The 17,407-nt window shown below is 30.6% G+C and overlaps 1 protein-coding gene across 1 annotated transcript in view; it reads left to right on the top strand.

Annotated features, from left to right (window-relative positions):
• Nucleotides 1-16,766, top strand: part of LOC126734156 (peroxidase-like) — a 44,211-nt gene extending 27,445 nt beyond the window's left edge. Inside the window, exons 2-11 of the mRNA XM_050437686.1 lie at nucleotides 10,705-11,001; nucleotides 11,058-11,263; nucleotides 11,341-11,517; nucleotides 11,571-11,767; nucleotides 13,088-13,283; nucleotides 13,338-13,683; nucleotides 13,743-13,899; nucleotides 13,958-14,131; nucleotides 15,925-16,226; nucleotides 16,289-16,766. Of these exons, the coding sequence (XP_050293643.1) occupies nucleotides 10,718-11,001; nucleotides 11,058-11,263; nucleotides 11,341-11,517; nucleotides 11,571-11,767; nucleotides 13,088-13,283; nucleotides 13,338-13,683; nucleotides 13,743-13,899; nucleotides 13,958-14,131; nucleotides 15,925-16,226; nucleotides 16,289-16,424 (2,175 nt within the window). The 5' untranslated portion in view covers nucleotides 10,705-10,717 and the 3' untranslated portion in view covers nucleotides 16,425-16,766. The remainder of the gene's footprint in view (nucleotides 1-10,704; nucleotides 11,002-11,057; nucleotides 11,264-11,340; nucleotides 11,518-11,570; nucleotides 11,768-13,087; nucleotides 13,284-13,337; nucleotides 13,684-13,742; nucleotides 13,900-13,957; nucleotides 14,132-15,924; nucleotides 16,227-16,288) is intronic.
• Nucleotides 16,767-17,407: the final 641 nt, after the last annotated feature.

Raw genomic sequence — 17,407 nt, 5'->3', positions numbered from 1 at the left:
GAAAAATTGAACTAATTAACATCATAAGAAACAATCATGATAAATTAAGAAATTTACTCTTTAGCTAAAAAAATGTACAAGTATTGTAACTATTTTATAAAACCATATTTTTCAACTGTTTTTTGATAAAATCAATTGCAAGAGTGATTAGTAGAAAATAATGATATTTTTATCCATATTTGAAGCATTTTAACTTATTAACTCATTTTATATTTTTTCCATGTATGAAATAAAATATTAAACTTAATGAAAGTTGGTTACAGTAAAAGACACAGTAAAAGATTCCGAGAAATTCTTTACTGTGATAAAATTTCAAAAGCTTGAACAAAATCATAGGCCAGTAAAAAAAAATAAAAACAAAATGGCAATACATACCGACATAACTCAAGAAATGACAACAGCTTAACAATAATATTAAAATTTCATTTAATAGATATATTTCGTGCCAATACTACCTTAATATAAACCTTTAAACAATAGGTAAAAATAAAAATCATTACAAAAAAAAATTGTAGGCAAGATACTCGTCATATAAATATAATGAATTTTGTTGTGAAATTTGGTGGATTTGGCATAAAACTTGTTTTAGACTGAGTGATTTTATTTCCACATGTAGTCTGTTGTAAGACCTGGGACAATAATAAATGTGAGAGAAAATCTAGTTTCATAAATTCTTAATATTTAGCAACTATAAACCAGAACAACTTATTCATATGTTTTTTCTGAAATGGAACAAAGAATCTGCAAATAGATCGATATACTCTTATATAGCATTGTAGTTATCACACATTGCATATACAGATGAAAATCTTAAAATATTTATATGGAGAATCTGCTATAGGTAGAAAGTATTATTAATGCGAAAAAATAAATGATGTATAATAAAATTTAGTTTTAAAAGTAGGTACCAGATCACTTTACGGCTCTTAATTGATGTGGAGTTGAAGCTTTCTAAGAGTTGGCATGTGGATATCTCTGAGGGTGATATACTCCATACTGCTGAGAACTTAAATATTTCAAACATTTTCTTTGAACCATTATAACATGGGAAAATGAACAAAACTCTTAAATACCCACTTAGCAGCATCAATATAGAAATTCTTAAGTACAGTGTACAATGAATCCAAAAATTTTTAAAGATATTTATAAATGAGTTCCAGTTTGATATAAAAAAATCTTACTATCAAATCGGACCCCTAAATTTATATGAAAAAGTAAGTAGTTTTCGGTTCAAGTTAAAGTCATAAAGAATTTATTGTTTTTGCATCACACCAAATCGGTAGGTCACTAGGTCATGATTTTTGTTTGTTTTTGATACCTTAAATTTAGAATTTTAAGGTTTATATATTTTCAATAAAAAAATAATGCTTAATTATCCAATTTTGTAACACCAGTTCAACAAGTAAAATCGAAAGCATCTTAGGTGAAAGTTTTTCCAATGCTTGAATGTTTCAAAATAGATTAGAATTTTTTAGGAACTAAAATGTTACAATTGTTGTTAGGACTTTACTTTTATTCTTCTTGAAATGCACTAAAATCCTTAAACTTTAAGCACTCTTTTATAAGTACAATAAGAAAAGTAAAAGAGGATGTTATTATATATAAATTTTGCTTTTTTTATTGCATTGCATACGAAGGTTATCTTTAAAACATCGCAGCAATGTATTCTTCCTGTTAGATATTATATTATTATGAGCCTATTTTCGGCATATTTTATTAGGGAAATCTATTAAACTTTATGCAGATCATGTTATTGTGAGCTACGTATTACCCAAAATAGTTTCGTTTTTATTTTTTGAATCGGGAATCAGCAGACCTCACTTTACTGTGTTACTGCACGTTGCATTAATAATTTTTGAGCGTTATTTTCGTGTTTTTTCACTATGGCTGTTTATACCCCTTCCGAAAGAGTTCAACTAATTAAATGGTTTTATGGAGGCAATTCGGTAGTACAATGTAGAGATTTGTTTTCAGTGACATTTGAGAATAAACCGATTTCTTGTGCAAAAATTGTTTTAAATGTGGTTACAAATTTTGAGACATCTTTTTGTCTTCAAGATTGTAAAAAATGCCACACAAAACGTCAAGAGCCACCTGTTGAAGTGGTCCAGGATATAGAACGGCGGGAAGAAATGGTTTGCAGTACCCTAGAACTTGATTCGACACGGTCCACTAGAAGTGTTGGAGAGGAACTGGGAATGAGCAATAAAATTGTTGCTCGTATCTGAAAAAAATATGGGTACAAATGTTTTAAGTATTCAAAAACTCAGGAAATATTTTCTGAAGACCAGTGGCAAAGAATGGAATTTTGTGAAACCATAATGGAAAAGGCAAATGAAAACGAATATTTTTAAAAAAATATTTTGGTTTCTGATGAATCTTCTTTTCCATTACATGGCAAATACAATCCTTCCATTGTTCGTTATGGGTCTCAGGAAAACGAGCACAGAAGTTTTGTACCCAGTATCTTTGAATTGAATGTTTGGGCAGGTATTTTGGGAGACAATGTTATAGGGCCATTTTTTATTGATGGCACTTTAATCGCCCAAAAGTACCTTGAGTTGCTGCAAAACCAAGTTCTTCCTGCCAAGTTCTTCCTGTCAAATCCTACCTGATGTAGACCTGGGATCGGTTTATTTTCAGCAAGATGGCTGTCCTGCTCGTAACGTGGCTAGGGTAAAAGAATTTTTAACAAATACTTTTCCTAACCGCCTTATTAGTGGGACTGGCGATATTAAATAGCCTCCTAGATCTCCAAATAATATAAAAGTCATTTGTCTCCAAATGACTTTTATCTGTGGGGTTACCTTAAGCAGACCATTTACAAGCATGAATTTAGTAGGCCAACAAATTTAGAGAAGTTGCGAAATAAAATTGTCGAAGGAGCCAATTCCATTTTACCTGAAACTCTTTTGGAGGTGCGAAATAGCTTTTACGATAGGTTAAGTTTTTGTTTAGCGAAAGAAGGCGGTTTATTTGAGCCTTTTATTTAAAAAATGCTATGTTGTTAAGTTTGTTTATTATAGTTTTATTTCTGATTTTTTATTATATTTTTATCAGAGTTGATATTTTATTTTTTATTAGAATAACGCTTTAATTCAATTTCAAATAGGACCTTTTTTAAAAACGGTATAAAAGAAGTTAACATATTAAAACTCCTAGATATAAAAATTACTCAATCCTCATAATTTACAACTGCCTGTAATGACAATAATATATTCTTAGAAAAATATATTATAGTAAATATATTTATAGTTCTTAAGAATTTCTGGCCAACAAAAGCTTTTTAAAATAATGCAGATTAAAAGGATTAAACTTCCAAGGGCTAGCACCATCTTGACTCATCATAAGATTAATCTCACTAGCCTAATAATGTCTAAAATCCATGTTAACCTTTTTTTATTATTACACATTTTTGATTATTTAGGTTAGATTATAATTTCTGCATTAACAAACAAGCTACAATCATTAAAATCAGGGAGGTAAAAATTATTGAACGTCAGATTTATATATACAAATTGCCAATACCAAAGACTTTGCCAATATTTTGGTTTAGTTAGACTCATTTTATAATTGACCCAATCGAATGCAATTAACCCACTTCTATTATAATTGTTTAACTAAATATTTATTGCATTTGTTACTTAAAATTTTTTAAAGTTGCTTCTAAACAACAATTTTTAATTAGATCTATCAATTTTATTATCCTCTGGTTAAAGACGTACGATTCGTAATGAAATATCACAATTAATAAATTGTATTACTTTACTCACGTTACCTCTAGTCCGGAAAGGAGATTTATCGGTATTAAAGCCTGCAGCATATCTAATACGAGATCATAGTTTGCCGTTATTGCGATTATAGTAAACACGAATTTGTTTTTACCTGTCTAAACAGCATAACTTTAGTGAAATGAAATAATCACGCTCATAATAGGCCATAATTAATTATTAAGGTTTTGATTGTTATTTTCTTGTAATTCTAATAAATAACAATATAAAGAGAAACAATGAGGTAATCGATTTATGTATTATAAACAAACTTAAAAAAGATAATTTAGTATACTGCAGAATGGTATACGTAAATAATGAAAAATGTGAAATGAACAATACTACAATATAACAAAGAGTAATATGGAATAGAAAAACGTTTAAACTGGTCCAGCTCTAATAACTATGATGACTGCATTATGAATATGGTAACTGCTATGCTTTTATGTTGAACATACATTACAATAATAACCTAATTAGTAATTTTTTTAATAGAATATAAGGGAAGCAGACACGATCTACAGCAACATCATATTTCTTTGAGCGATATTTTTCATGTTTCTCCCTCATTAAGTGATCACCAGACCAAAATAAAAATTTAAGAGATGTTTATTAATGTCTTGTTTATCTTGCAGATTATATGTGAGAATTAGTCTAAGATTAGTCTTTATCATCAAATTGTAAAGGCAGCTGGTTTTCATATTGATCGGTGTAATTCAATAACAAAGAACGTTTAAGCATTTTGATTTTCGAGAAGACAAATTACTTTTTTTATTTTTTACCTCTGAATAATTGAATTTCTATGTAAGAGTGACAAATATCTACAAAATCTTAAGAAGTTTAGTGTGAATGCCAATACTCTAGATAAACTGTTTCTTTTTAATAACAAGTTTAAAAAATTATTTACTTAATGAGTTAATAATTATAATAAATTATAACTTCATGAATAATTAACTAATAATAAGGTTGAATGCTTTGGGAATGAGATAATGATAATGATGAGAGTTTAAAACTAAGTAATTTTTATTTTTTGTGAAGAATAATTAAATACTCAGCAAACGATAAGATGGCAGCTTATCGTAAAAGTTCTCTCAAAAAATAATTTTTAAATCAAATGTGAACCCACTAATTTTTACGATGTTGGTGTTAAAATACAATACGTTAGCCATTATGTAGAGTCTCTTTAAACCTATTATAAGATGGCTTGGGGTGCTGCGTATCAATCACACCTTAAACCATTAAAAGTACTACATTCTCACGAATTACTCGATAGAAACTTGAAAATGTTTCTTTTTTAGGAAAATGTGAGTCGCTAGGGAACAAGTCTGAAAAATATTGTACATGGCGAAGCATTTAAAATTTCAATTAATTTAACTTCACCATCGTTTTCATCGGTACATAGTGAATTGTCTTGGTGAAACAGCACTTTTTTTCCTTTTTATAGGTGGCCATTTGGCTGCAACTTTTGAATTCAAACGCTCATACTAACGGCATATAATAATCCGTATCCATGTTTTTTTCCTTTTTTTAGGTAGTCAACAAGTAATATTTGGAGAGCATCCCAAAATAGGAAAGCCATAACTTTTCCGACCGACTTTTAGGTCTTTGGTCGCTTCGGACGGCTCTCATTGACTGCTCTCCACTCTCATCTCTTTGGTAACCTCTTTGATTCAGGTACTGGTGGATCTGTCTTTTATATATTGTCTCAAACCGACGTTTTTTTTTTATCTAGCTTGAGTAACTTTAAACAGTTTTAGTTTGGACGGAACCTTTCTTATATGTATATATTCATGCAAAATAGAATAAATACGATCACGTGATATCCTTAGGATGTCAGCCATCTTACTCAATTTTACTTTGCGATTCTCCGTTTTAAGCCATTTTTTTATGTTCTTGGGAGTAACAGTCTCATGTGGATGTCTAGAGCGTTCACCATGACTAAATATGTGACTCTACGATATATCTACGACTATATTTGAAATCAGCATACCACTGACAAAATGTTGTCTTCGATGGAGTAGAGTCCAGATAACACTTTTTAAGCCATTGCTTGTTTAAATGGTATTTTTTTCCAGACCTGTACAGTTTTTTTCCAAGTATTATCACTATAACCACTATAACTCAGAAACCAATTACAGTAGTCAACAAAGGTTATGCTACATGGACTTTAATGGTTAATTTTATTTCGGTCACCTATTCTAACTACAAAACCGGATTTAATTTGTCCTAACTTATTTTGCTACGTTTGCGGGGAACTAACTTTTAAGAAACAAAAGATAAATTTTATTGAACTTATTTTGAAGTATTATTTTGAGTATTTCGGATTTGCGATGGCTCATTAAGACAAGGCTTGGGCCCCAGATATTTGTTGTGCAACATATGTAAACAAATTTACTGATTGAAAAAAAAGATTACGTAATATTGCTGTTCCCATGATTTGAAGAGAACCTCGAGATAATGTTTCGGACTGCTATTTTTGTGGTACTATTGTAAAAGGCATAAATCCAAAGTCTATTTCCTTGGCCGGCCAGGACACCTGATTTAACATGCCTCCACTTTTATTTATGGGCTCGTTTAAAAGATATTGGTTACCAAACTCCATCCACAGCTAGACATTATATGAAAAACAGAATTCGTGATGTTATTTATCAAATATCAGCTGCTGAAATCGAAACACCAATTTTATCCACCCAAAGAAGATTGGAAGCTTGTTTGGAATATGATGGAAAATAGTTTAAACATCTATCAATTCCTTTAATACCTTATATGTCTGAATTTAAAATCCTGTTAAGGATCATAATTTAAATACAAAGACAAATTCGTTAATAAATAATTGTGCTTAGAAAACCACGTAAGTTTCCCTTGATTCTGTGATACCTTAGTTTAAGTATTAATTTAATAATTATGACACCAAGCTGTATCTCATCAGCAGTTTGAGAAAATAGCTATACTAATGTTAATTAAACATTCTAAGGCCGAATAGCGGTACCTAAGTTACTCATTGCGTAAAAAAAAACTTTAATTCGCAATAACTTTAAAACGAGCAAAGATGTCATCGTCCGGTTTTCACAGTATTTTTGAAAATTTGATGTACTTGATAAATGTGATGTCAAAAATATACCGTTCAATTTGAACTTTTGGAGTAAAATGAAAAGAAACTGGAATTATTAAAAATTGCGCCCTTTACCTCTTTTATTAGGAACTATAGAAGTCGTGGTGAGATCGGGCATTTAAAAGAGGACATTGTTTTAAATGTGCGACCATTAATCTTGCAAACAGATTTTGAATTAGTGGCTTAGAATTTACGTCGATTTTAATGATTATACTTTCAAATTTCCCCAGCCCTACTATCGTTTGTAGGCCAATAAGCCTTGAACCAAAATGATCAAAATCAAAAGTATAGATACATACATATAAGTTTTTGAAAAAAAAACATTTATCTTATTTAAGTTTTAGTTGCGCTTTCTAGCGGTGAAACAAGGAAATTGAAAATAGTTTTCAGAATTTACTGATGGTCATTTTTATAATAACAAAAATAATTCCATTGTTGCCAAATGTATGGGTTCTGAGATACATCCATTTACCTTACTTATTTGCCCACCCTGTAGATTTGAGTCACTAATACATACAAGATTCTTGGAGAATATGTATATATGTATCCCTGTAAATTTAGAGGTATAAAGGATATTAGATAATAATGGGATTGATTAGGCATGTCAGATTTTATATCCCTCCATAACGCATTTAACCATTTTATCCTTATGAAACCAGTAACGTTTAAATCCAAAATTATAGTTTTTATTACTGGAAATTGTCTGCTCTCAGAATTAGGTGCAAGATACTTCATGAGAATTGTTCTGAATAGATTTGGGCGCAATCTCAGCTCTTTAGAAGGCCTATGGCTGGTATAAAGAAATCTGTTGATAACCTCCAGAACATATGCAGTTAAATGAAGATGGTCCTTCTACTGGACAAATAATAGCTTACCTTTGTACTAAGTTCTTCGGATCTATCTATGTATTTTAAATAAGGATTTGCTAATGCGCCTCTTACAGATATTCAAAATATATTAGGAATAAGTGAGATTTCTGTTATTTCTTTTAATCTACGCCTAAAGCTGTCGTTTGAAGCCCAAACGACATCATTGTTGATGTACTTTATGTAATCCTATCTACAATTTATTTAATATGCCCTTTAAAATTGGTATTTTCTCCTTATATTGTAAAAGTAGTTATAATAAGTAATGGAGATAATATACAGAATTATAGAGACTAATGTAGGTTCACCTTACATCCATCTAGTCTTGGGCTCCTTTAAAACTCGTACCTGTAAAAGAGAATTTAAATTACATAACAGAACCAGAAAATATAAATATGTGACAGCTATATAAAAAAATTAGATAAAGAGAAACCATAAAAAAATGTATTTATGTATAAACAACAAATTTATAAAAAAGCTATAATTTAATATACTATAGTGTATAGTAGTTCTAAATAATGAAAATGTTTAAATAAACGGTACTAGATTCTAATTAACTAGTATTCTAAATAGTGTATGGAATTTTCAGGCTGCTCCAACTCTACTAATTCATTATGAATATACAAACTGCTTTATTTTGACGTTAAACATATGTCTTAATAAGTTTTTTTTTAATAAAACACAAGGCCACAATATACAGCATTATCTTATTTCTTTTTATTTTTTAGTTATTGGCTGACATATTTTATGTTTCTGCCTCATTAGGTGATCACCAGACCAAAATATAATATTTAACATTTTTGTATTAACGTTTTCATCAGGTTGTAGGTTATATGTAAAAAATTTAAAAGTTATTCGTTTACCTTACATTTATCTAGTTTAGATTTTACTCCTTTGAGGCTGGTGTCTCTATAAAAGAGAATTCAAATTACATAAGCTGACTAATAAAATGTTTAGTAGATAGGAAAAAATTAGAAAAAATGATGACTTAATAATATCTCACCAGATGATAAATGCGCCATGAAATAGGAAAATTATCTTTAGAAGCATCCTTAATTGTGTAATAGTTAATAGTTCATGCACATCTGTTCAGTAAGTTTTTCAGACTTTTCTTTTAAAAAAACACCTTAAGCTTGAGACAAGCAAGTAATTAATTTTTTTTAATAGTTTGGAAATTGTATAGTTACGTATTTTACGTGCCTGTCTTAACCTGCATCAAGTAATTTAAATGCAAATATCCCAAAAATTATTGTTTTAAAAGAGAGAAATACTTTTTATTTGATGTCTTGTTTGAAGATCTTGTTCTTGCCACATACTCATGCTATTATCTTTCAGAATAGGCGAGAGATCGAATGTAATATTTTTATATTTTATATAACCACCTGAACCTAGAAAGAATAAGTTGATTGTGATTATGACTGCTGCACAAAAATTTTATTTTTTTTTAATATTTTTCAAAACTGTAAATGCTTAAAGGCAATTTCCAATTATTTCTTTTATTTTACCAAGGTCATATATAAGAAGTTTTCGAGGAAAAAAAATCTACATTTGACAATATATGATTATTTGATAATTTTTCTTAAAAGATCTTAATATTTTTAAATATCCTATCTTGTTTTAAAATTGTAAGTTAATTATAAAGATTCTGGATTGTAAACCTAAAGCACATCCAGATCTTTCCAAGTATTTCAGATATTTCCAAATAATATAGGACGACTTTAAAGATAATAAGGAATGGTTATTGTCCATCAATTACCTAATAAATAATTGATTTTATCTCGTGGATATACGTACAGTAGAATGGGAAATTATTTTTTTAAGGTTTAATGACAGGTCCATTTTCTATCTGTTTAATTTTTTTAATTAATAACACACTTTATTGATAGCTTGTAATTTTATAACAAGATCTGCCTTTATTAGGAAATTTGTAAAAATAATTATATTACCGAAGTTATGTAAGTGAACACAAATAAAGTTATATAAACAAATCTTTCATAATTCATAAAGCAATTGAATCATCACTTACAAAATAAATGATAACCCAAATCTTCCAACTGTCATAATTTAAATACAAATAATAACGATTATTTATCACCAAACAAAAACCTGAGAAATAACCAATTTAATGACTCCAGCATTGTTTCAGCCACCGGACTAATTTTATATAATCTGTAACAGCTACCTCTATATACGGAAAGTTTTGAAACCAATTCGGCTAATAGGGGAATTTATAAATGATTTTTAGAATGCAACGCTGACGTAACACTCTGTATTCGTGACCGAACTACAAAGATACCACCAGCATCCGTTTCAAATAATTTCAATAATTGTTTTTTTTTAACTGTGTCAGGGTTCTGACAAATTAATGTTGTGGCTATTGTATAAAGAATATTCAAAATAATAGAGAAGGAAAACATCAAATATAAAAGCAATTAGAAAAAGTTTCTATATAATTTATTAAAATATATACTATATCTTTAATTGGAATATGGTAATGTCTGCGCTAAAAAATGCTGTAAAATGCGCTATTTAATTAGCGAAATGGCATAAATATGGCGCTATAATGCTAAATTATATATAGGTATTTAGTTTTCAAGGTTTAAAAAAAACGGTTACAAAAAATTACATAAAATAAAAAAATATATGTCTTAATTATTTTTCTATACAATGGTTTGTAGCCATTGTGACATCACAAGTATTCTTGTGTATATTTTCCTCTCAGACCTCACCACATGTCTGTTCCAATTACATACATAATTAACTCGATCAATAATACCAATACTTAAATAAATAAAATATGACGTTAGATAAAATTGCAACTTGATATGCATCCCACAATGAGTTTTTTATTGAAGAGATTGTTGGATTTACATGAATGACGAGGCGTAAAAGAACTGAACCGTGAAAATATGTAAGTGCCTAATCATCTTATTTATGTTAAATATTTGCCTTACAGATTCATTTGAAAAATGACCCTGCAGAAAATCCTGTCGCTGGTGTTCTTGGCTACCGTAACCTACGCAAAACCACAATCGTACCATCAGGACTTGTTTTTGCAAAGAATAAGTCCAAGTCCTCAGGGATCTGGTACTATCTATGGAGGTACCATTATAGATAACCACCTGTATAACCAAGCCCCTGGTAGAAACTCGATACCCATTTCATCTTCACCGGGATTCAGTACCCAACCTCAAGTAGCAGCACCCATTCAGTTTAATGGAGGATATTCTGGAGGTTTTGGAGGTGGTTCTGGGTAAAAATTAGAAAAACTATAACTGTTAAACTACTTATTAATTATAATGTTTATAGTTTTCAATTTAGTCAGAGTTACAATCCAGTACCTCAGCCTCAAGCCGTCCAGGATCCAGCTACCTTAGGCTGCGGACAACCTCCAGCTTTTTGCCCAAAAACAAGATACCGTTCCTACGATGGATCTTGCAATAATTTAAGAAATCCAGGTTTGGGAATTCCGCAGACCACATACAACAGATTGTTACCCGCTAAGTATGGAGATGGTGAGCCGATTTTAGATCAATGATTCATTTTCATGATTAGTTTATATATTACTTAAAGAGTCTTATTAATTCTTTAGGAATCAGTACTCCCACCGCTGCTAAAAGTGGAAATGCCCTTCCTAGTGCAAGAACTGTCTCTGTCACTGTATACCCAGATGTACCTATTGAAGACCCTATCTGGACTCTAAATGCTATGCAGTATGGACAAATTATTACTCACGATATGAGTATGATTGTTGGTAGTACCCAAACTCGTAAGTATTATTTTATTTATATATTTGAATATCGTTAACTCGTTTTTTTATAGAGCCCCATTCTACTCGTTGTTGTTCCCCTGATGGTCAGCTATTAGAACTTGCCAATAGTCCTGATCATTGCTTCCCAATTGTAGTACCTATTGATGATCCCGTTTATTCTCAACAAAATACTAGATGTATGAATTTTGTAAGGACTATTACTGATAAGGATAGAAGATGTATTGGAGATCATCAACCAGCTGAACAGGTATAAAAAATTAGGTATTTTAATTAAAAACAAAGATGGTTTGGAGTTTGCGTTAAGGCGTTTGCGTTAAGGCGTCTATTAGTTGTTCTCTTAGATCAGGAGGTTCGGAGAATATGGTAGATGTGTTTCAATAGGAATAGTTTGTTTATCTTGTCTTTTTTATTTTTAAAATTATCTCTCTAATAACGCAATACCCTTTCCCACAATTTCTAAAGCTCTACCATTATGCCATCTCACGTGGGGCGAGCATATGCACGAATATATATTTTTTTATTAGTAAAATAAAATAAAGAACTCAAAATGTATAGTAAATTATCTAAACATATAATTGAAAACTACTGTCACTTCCAACATATCAAAATAATTATTTACTTTAACAGTAATACTATACTGTTACTAACCTTTCTTAACTAGATGCTACATATACATAAAATTACATAATTGTCGTAGCACACCCTACAACGTTAAATATCATATTCGTGTAAAGTGGTTACAAACAAATATTTATCTGTATTTAATTTAGACCTACTACCAATATACTTTTCACGATTTACATTTTTAAATAAAGCCAGCTTATTTTTTAATAATAACGTGGAGGAAAAAAGTGTTAATAATTACTTTTAGAATATTTGACAGAATATTGTATTCTGTAAAATACATATTCCATAAAAAGAAACCATCAAATCTGTTTTAGGTAATTTATAGTATAAACTTATTAAAGTAAAACTAATTGAAAATAGAATGTTAAATAGTGACTAACTGAGGAAACACTCGTATAGAATAAAAATATATTACGATGGATCACTACGCACCTTATCAGGTCTACCTCTCATATCATCTGTATAACTTGTATAAGTATTCATTATCCCTCACTTATTAAGAAAATAGCACATTCCCAGATCTAATATCCAACAGCTAATAGAAAAGATATATATTTATTACCAAAAAAACATTAACATCTCTAATTAAAAGTAATACAACAGAGGATAAAAACTTATGAGCTGTAGTAACAGCAGCAGTATTAACAGCAAAGGCTCTATACTATGGTAGTTCATGCTCAATCAATTAATATTTATCTTTTTATTATTTATCCAGAAAATTAATAAAATCAATGAAAACTGCGACTTTTCAATAATTTTTCCTTGATGGCGTTCTTCTAAAGCAAAGCTGACTTCATTCAGCAATTTTTTACTAACTATAACTATGTAAATTTCTAAAGAAATCTAAAAATCTACTTTATAAAGATATTTTACCTAAAACTTTCTAAAAATATGACTACAGAGAGTTTATAATAATTGTAATTTATTATTTGTCTTTTAGCTTACTGCAGTAAATCACTATTTGGACCTTTCCATCGTCTATGGCAACAGCGATCAAGTCAACCAGCAAGTCCGTGCTTTTCAAGGTGGTAGACTCATCTCAGAGCAGAGAAATAACCAAGAGTGGCTACCCAGAAACCAAAATGCTTCAGGTGTTTGTACTCTTCTGGATCCTAATGAGCCTTGCTATGCTGCTGGTAGGCAAAAAAAATAAAATTTCTAAACTACTTAATATTTTCGTCTATGTCTAGGTGACGTAAGAGTTAACCAAAACCCTCAATTAACTTTACTACAAACTTTACTTCTAAGAGAACACAATAGAATTGCTGATACTTTACAAAAACTAAACCCTCACTGGGATGATGAGACTACCTTCCAAGAAGCTAGGAAGATCAACATTGCTCAACATCAACATATTTCTTACTATGAATGGTTACCTATCTTTATCGGTACAGAAAATTCTCTGAAGAATAGAATTTTGTATAAGACCAAAGATTACGTGAATGATTATGATCCAAGTGTTAATCCTACTATTTTGAACGAGCATGCAACCGCTGCTTTTAGGTTTTTCCATACACTTATCGCTGGACAGTTAGAGTAAGTTTACCTTAGTTATACATTAATATTTAATAATTAATAATTATGTTCGATTATAGTTTAGTAAGTGAACATAGGAACAGCTACGGCAATATCAGAATTAGTGACTGGTTCAATAGACCAGCCATCTTGGAACAAGGTAACTCATTTGATGAACTCACACGAGGATTGGGAACCCAACCAGAGTTGGCTGCTGATTTTTACCATACCAGAGAAGTAGGATTCAGTACAACATTCTTAAAATATATTTTATTACATAAATTAATATTTTTAGATTACGCAAAACTGGTTAAGGCAACCTGGTCAACAAGTCGGTCAAGATTTAAAAGCAATTTGTATCCAAAGAAACAGAGATCATGGTTTGGCTTCATACAATGATTACAGACACTTCTGTGGACTTCCAAAGGCTCATTCTTTCCAAGATTTCTCAGATGTAATATCCAAAGATGTAAGTTCAGATTATTAATTCCTACAAAGTTTAACTAATTAGTGGCATCTTAAGTAAGTTTCTAGTCCTAGAAATTCACTTTTAGGCCCATTTTTAGCTAAGATTGTTCTTTCTCGAGTGTCGTACAAATGTTTGCGTAGGTACTTGTCGTATAGGCTTCTCTCAATTGCAGCATTTTAAAGTTCTTGAAAACTGCTGATGCCCGTCCATTGTCTAATATTCCGCAACCACGAAAGCTTTCCTCTTCCTATTCCCTCTTTTCTCCCTCTATACCTTGAAGAATAAGGCGCTGGAATCGTACGTCCTAAATATAATATTTTTTTATATTTTGTTACTTCTAAAAGATCAGGATTTTATATTTCTTCTCTTCGAAGAACTTCTTAATTTGTTATATAGTCGACCGATGATATTATCAATATTCTTCTCACCACATCTCGAACGCTTCCAATTGACTTATGGAATTTGATTTAATTTGAATTTAAAGTTTAGATTTTTATTTGTGACCTTTTTTTTATTTTAAGAAATAACGTTCTTGATTGTTCTATTCTACATCGAATCTCTTATTCTGGGTTGCAATTTTGATTTAACATATATCCCAGATTCCTAAATTACGTCACTTGCTCAATATTCTTCTCATTTCCCTAAATGCTGATTTGTGGAATATCATTCTCACTCACGAGTATAAACTTCGTTTTTTTATTTTAATTTTCAATTATTAAAACACTATTATATTCATATCTGATATTGTTGATACGATTTCCGTTCAATACTATAAGACAGTTTAATGCTATAGGGCAATCTAAAACCTACTCAAAAAGCACTCTTTCCGAGTAAAGATTGAACAACATCGGTGATGAAACGCAACCTTGTCCTACGCGCTTTTTTATATCGAGCTACTCGGTTGTTGACAAGTTGTTGAATATCTGCTTTGTGGTTCCAGTAAAGATTGCCTTCTCATAATCGATAAAGGACACGAAAACATCCATTCTTTGATCCTGATTCATTTTGTACCAAGGCTTGTACCAAGTGTATTGAATATTCCTTCTCTTTTTTCAAAACCATTTTTAACCCCAAACTGACTGCTGCCGCTAGCTTCTTGGCATTTTTTATAGAGGGTCGAATCCAATATTCTCAGAAAGAATTTCTAAAAATGGCTCATTAGACTTATAATTCGGAATCTTTACATGTTTTTAATAACTTGATTAGCTAGAACGCAGGCTGCAAACTCATCATCTAGAGTATGATTTGCTTTAATGTGGTTTACTCATATTTTGTAAGTTATACCACTTTGAAATGTAATTGTTCAGAGGCTGCTGTTAAGGCTTGTTTATCGGTCCAGAAAATGATATCCCAAATTTGAAGCCAGTCACTTCTGATATACAATTAATTATCTAGAGCTTATATAAGTCCAATATCTTTAACTTTTGGCCACCAAAATGTTAATGCACAAATTAGATTGGGTCTTTTCACTGTTATCTATTTGTCCTGTATATATGAATCCTCGCTGCTTTCTTACGGACCAGTGGCATCATTTAACCTTGAAATATAATTGCAAGACCACCTAGATGTTAGAACAATATTCCAGAAATATGTTTCAGTAAAATCTGGATAGCGGATCCATTATTTTAGTATTACTTAATTTTGACTAATATGCAAGAAAAAAAGTTGCTCAAAATGAAAATAGTGTCAACGTGGTATTCTGTTTATTATACGTGAGTTCGGCCTTATAATCAATTGATCATCCCTAACATAAAGAACATTGGTTACGTTCAACGTAATGCTCTATTTTCCAGAATGTAGAAAGGTTAGCATCACTTTACGAGCATCCAGATGATGTAGATCTCACAGTAGGTGGATCTCTGGAAGCTATTGTACCGGGAACATTAGCGGGACCAACATTCCTTTGCATTTTAACCGAGCAGTTCTTCAGGACTAGAGTTGGCGATCGATTCTGGTATGAAAATTCCGGTGAAATCGGTTTTACCCTGCCGCAACTTAATGAGCTTCGAAAGGCGTCGATTTCCAGAATAATGTGCGATAATACCGCAAACGTTAGGGCCATGCAACCAAGAGGTTTTGAAAGAATTTCTCACACGTAAGTTCATATATTAATTATATTATTAATTGTTTTTATGAACTATTTTTAATTCTTTTTAGAAATGCCGTTGTACCTTGTGAGGCTTTACCTGTAGTAGATCTTTCACTGTGGAAAGACCTTAATGGTGGAGGTGTTGCAGCTCATTTACCTAGTACAGGATTTGCAGATGATTCATCATTATATTTTAAGAAATAAGTTAAAAAGTTTAAATTATTTATTCCGAAAGATTGAAGAACGTTTTAGCTTTCAAAACCCCTTAAATATTTAATACCGATATAGAACAATTATTATAAGCATAGTATTTTTCTATTCTAATCTGATGACAAGTCTACATGCCATAATAGGTGAAGATTTAAATTTACATATTAAATGTTTATTAGATATAAATAGTAAATGTTAAAAAAGGGATTTAATAGGAAAAGCTTATTTTTACATTAGTTTTTTACCATTGTAAATATTTAAGTGTATATGTCTCAACATTAAAAAAAATATAATAAGTGATGTACATAATACCTAATAATATAATATTTATATTTATATTTATATTTGTCTTATTTTTTTTTAATCCCGGCTTAAGCCAATATTAGAATACTACATGCATCAATTATTAGATGGTACAAAAATTACTATTCACACGACTTCCCATAGTGGTTAAACTGTATTTTCTTTTTTTTTTCTTAAACCCCTTCCCAATATTATTTATTACTGCTTTATACTAGTTAAATCTGGAAATAAAGTGTAGAAGCAGAAGACGACTTTCGCCACAGTAGAACAATCCACGCTATTTTTAACTAAGAGCTACTTGAACCTGAAAAACAGACCACTCTCAGCTGAAATTCTTTAAAGCTATACATTTTAATCCTTAAAACCCTTCAAACTGATCAATGGGAATTTAAGGAATAAAGACCTTATCATTGTAGTCTTTGAAATATGCGTATACGGCACCATGCATAAGCTATAGTGGTTATAGAGTGAACTAAAAAGAGGTAAGCAGTCAGGGAGTAACCTTCTTAGCCAATATTTGGATGTTTAAAAGAACATTGCCGTCAGAATGGGGTCAGAACAACAGCAACAACTGACCTGGACAAAAGAAAATTATTAGGAACTGTGAATGAATTCATAGTAAAAGTCATGAATCTTAACAACAACTTAAAAAAAACAGCATTAGGTTTATTAGT

Source organism: Anthonomus grandis, chromosome 3 (assembly GCF_022605725.1).
Source record: "Anthonomus grandis grandis chromosome 3, icAntGran1.3, whole genome shotgun sequence".
Lineage (NCBI taxonomy): Eukaryota > Metazoa > Arthropoda > Insecta > Coleoptera > Curculionidae > Anthonomus > Anthonomus grandis.
Note: the sequence above shows the minus strand (reverse complement) of the source record. Positions and strands in the feature narration are given on the sequence as shown.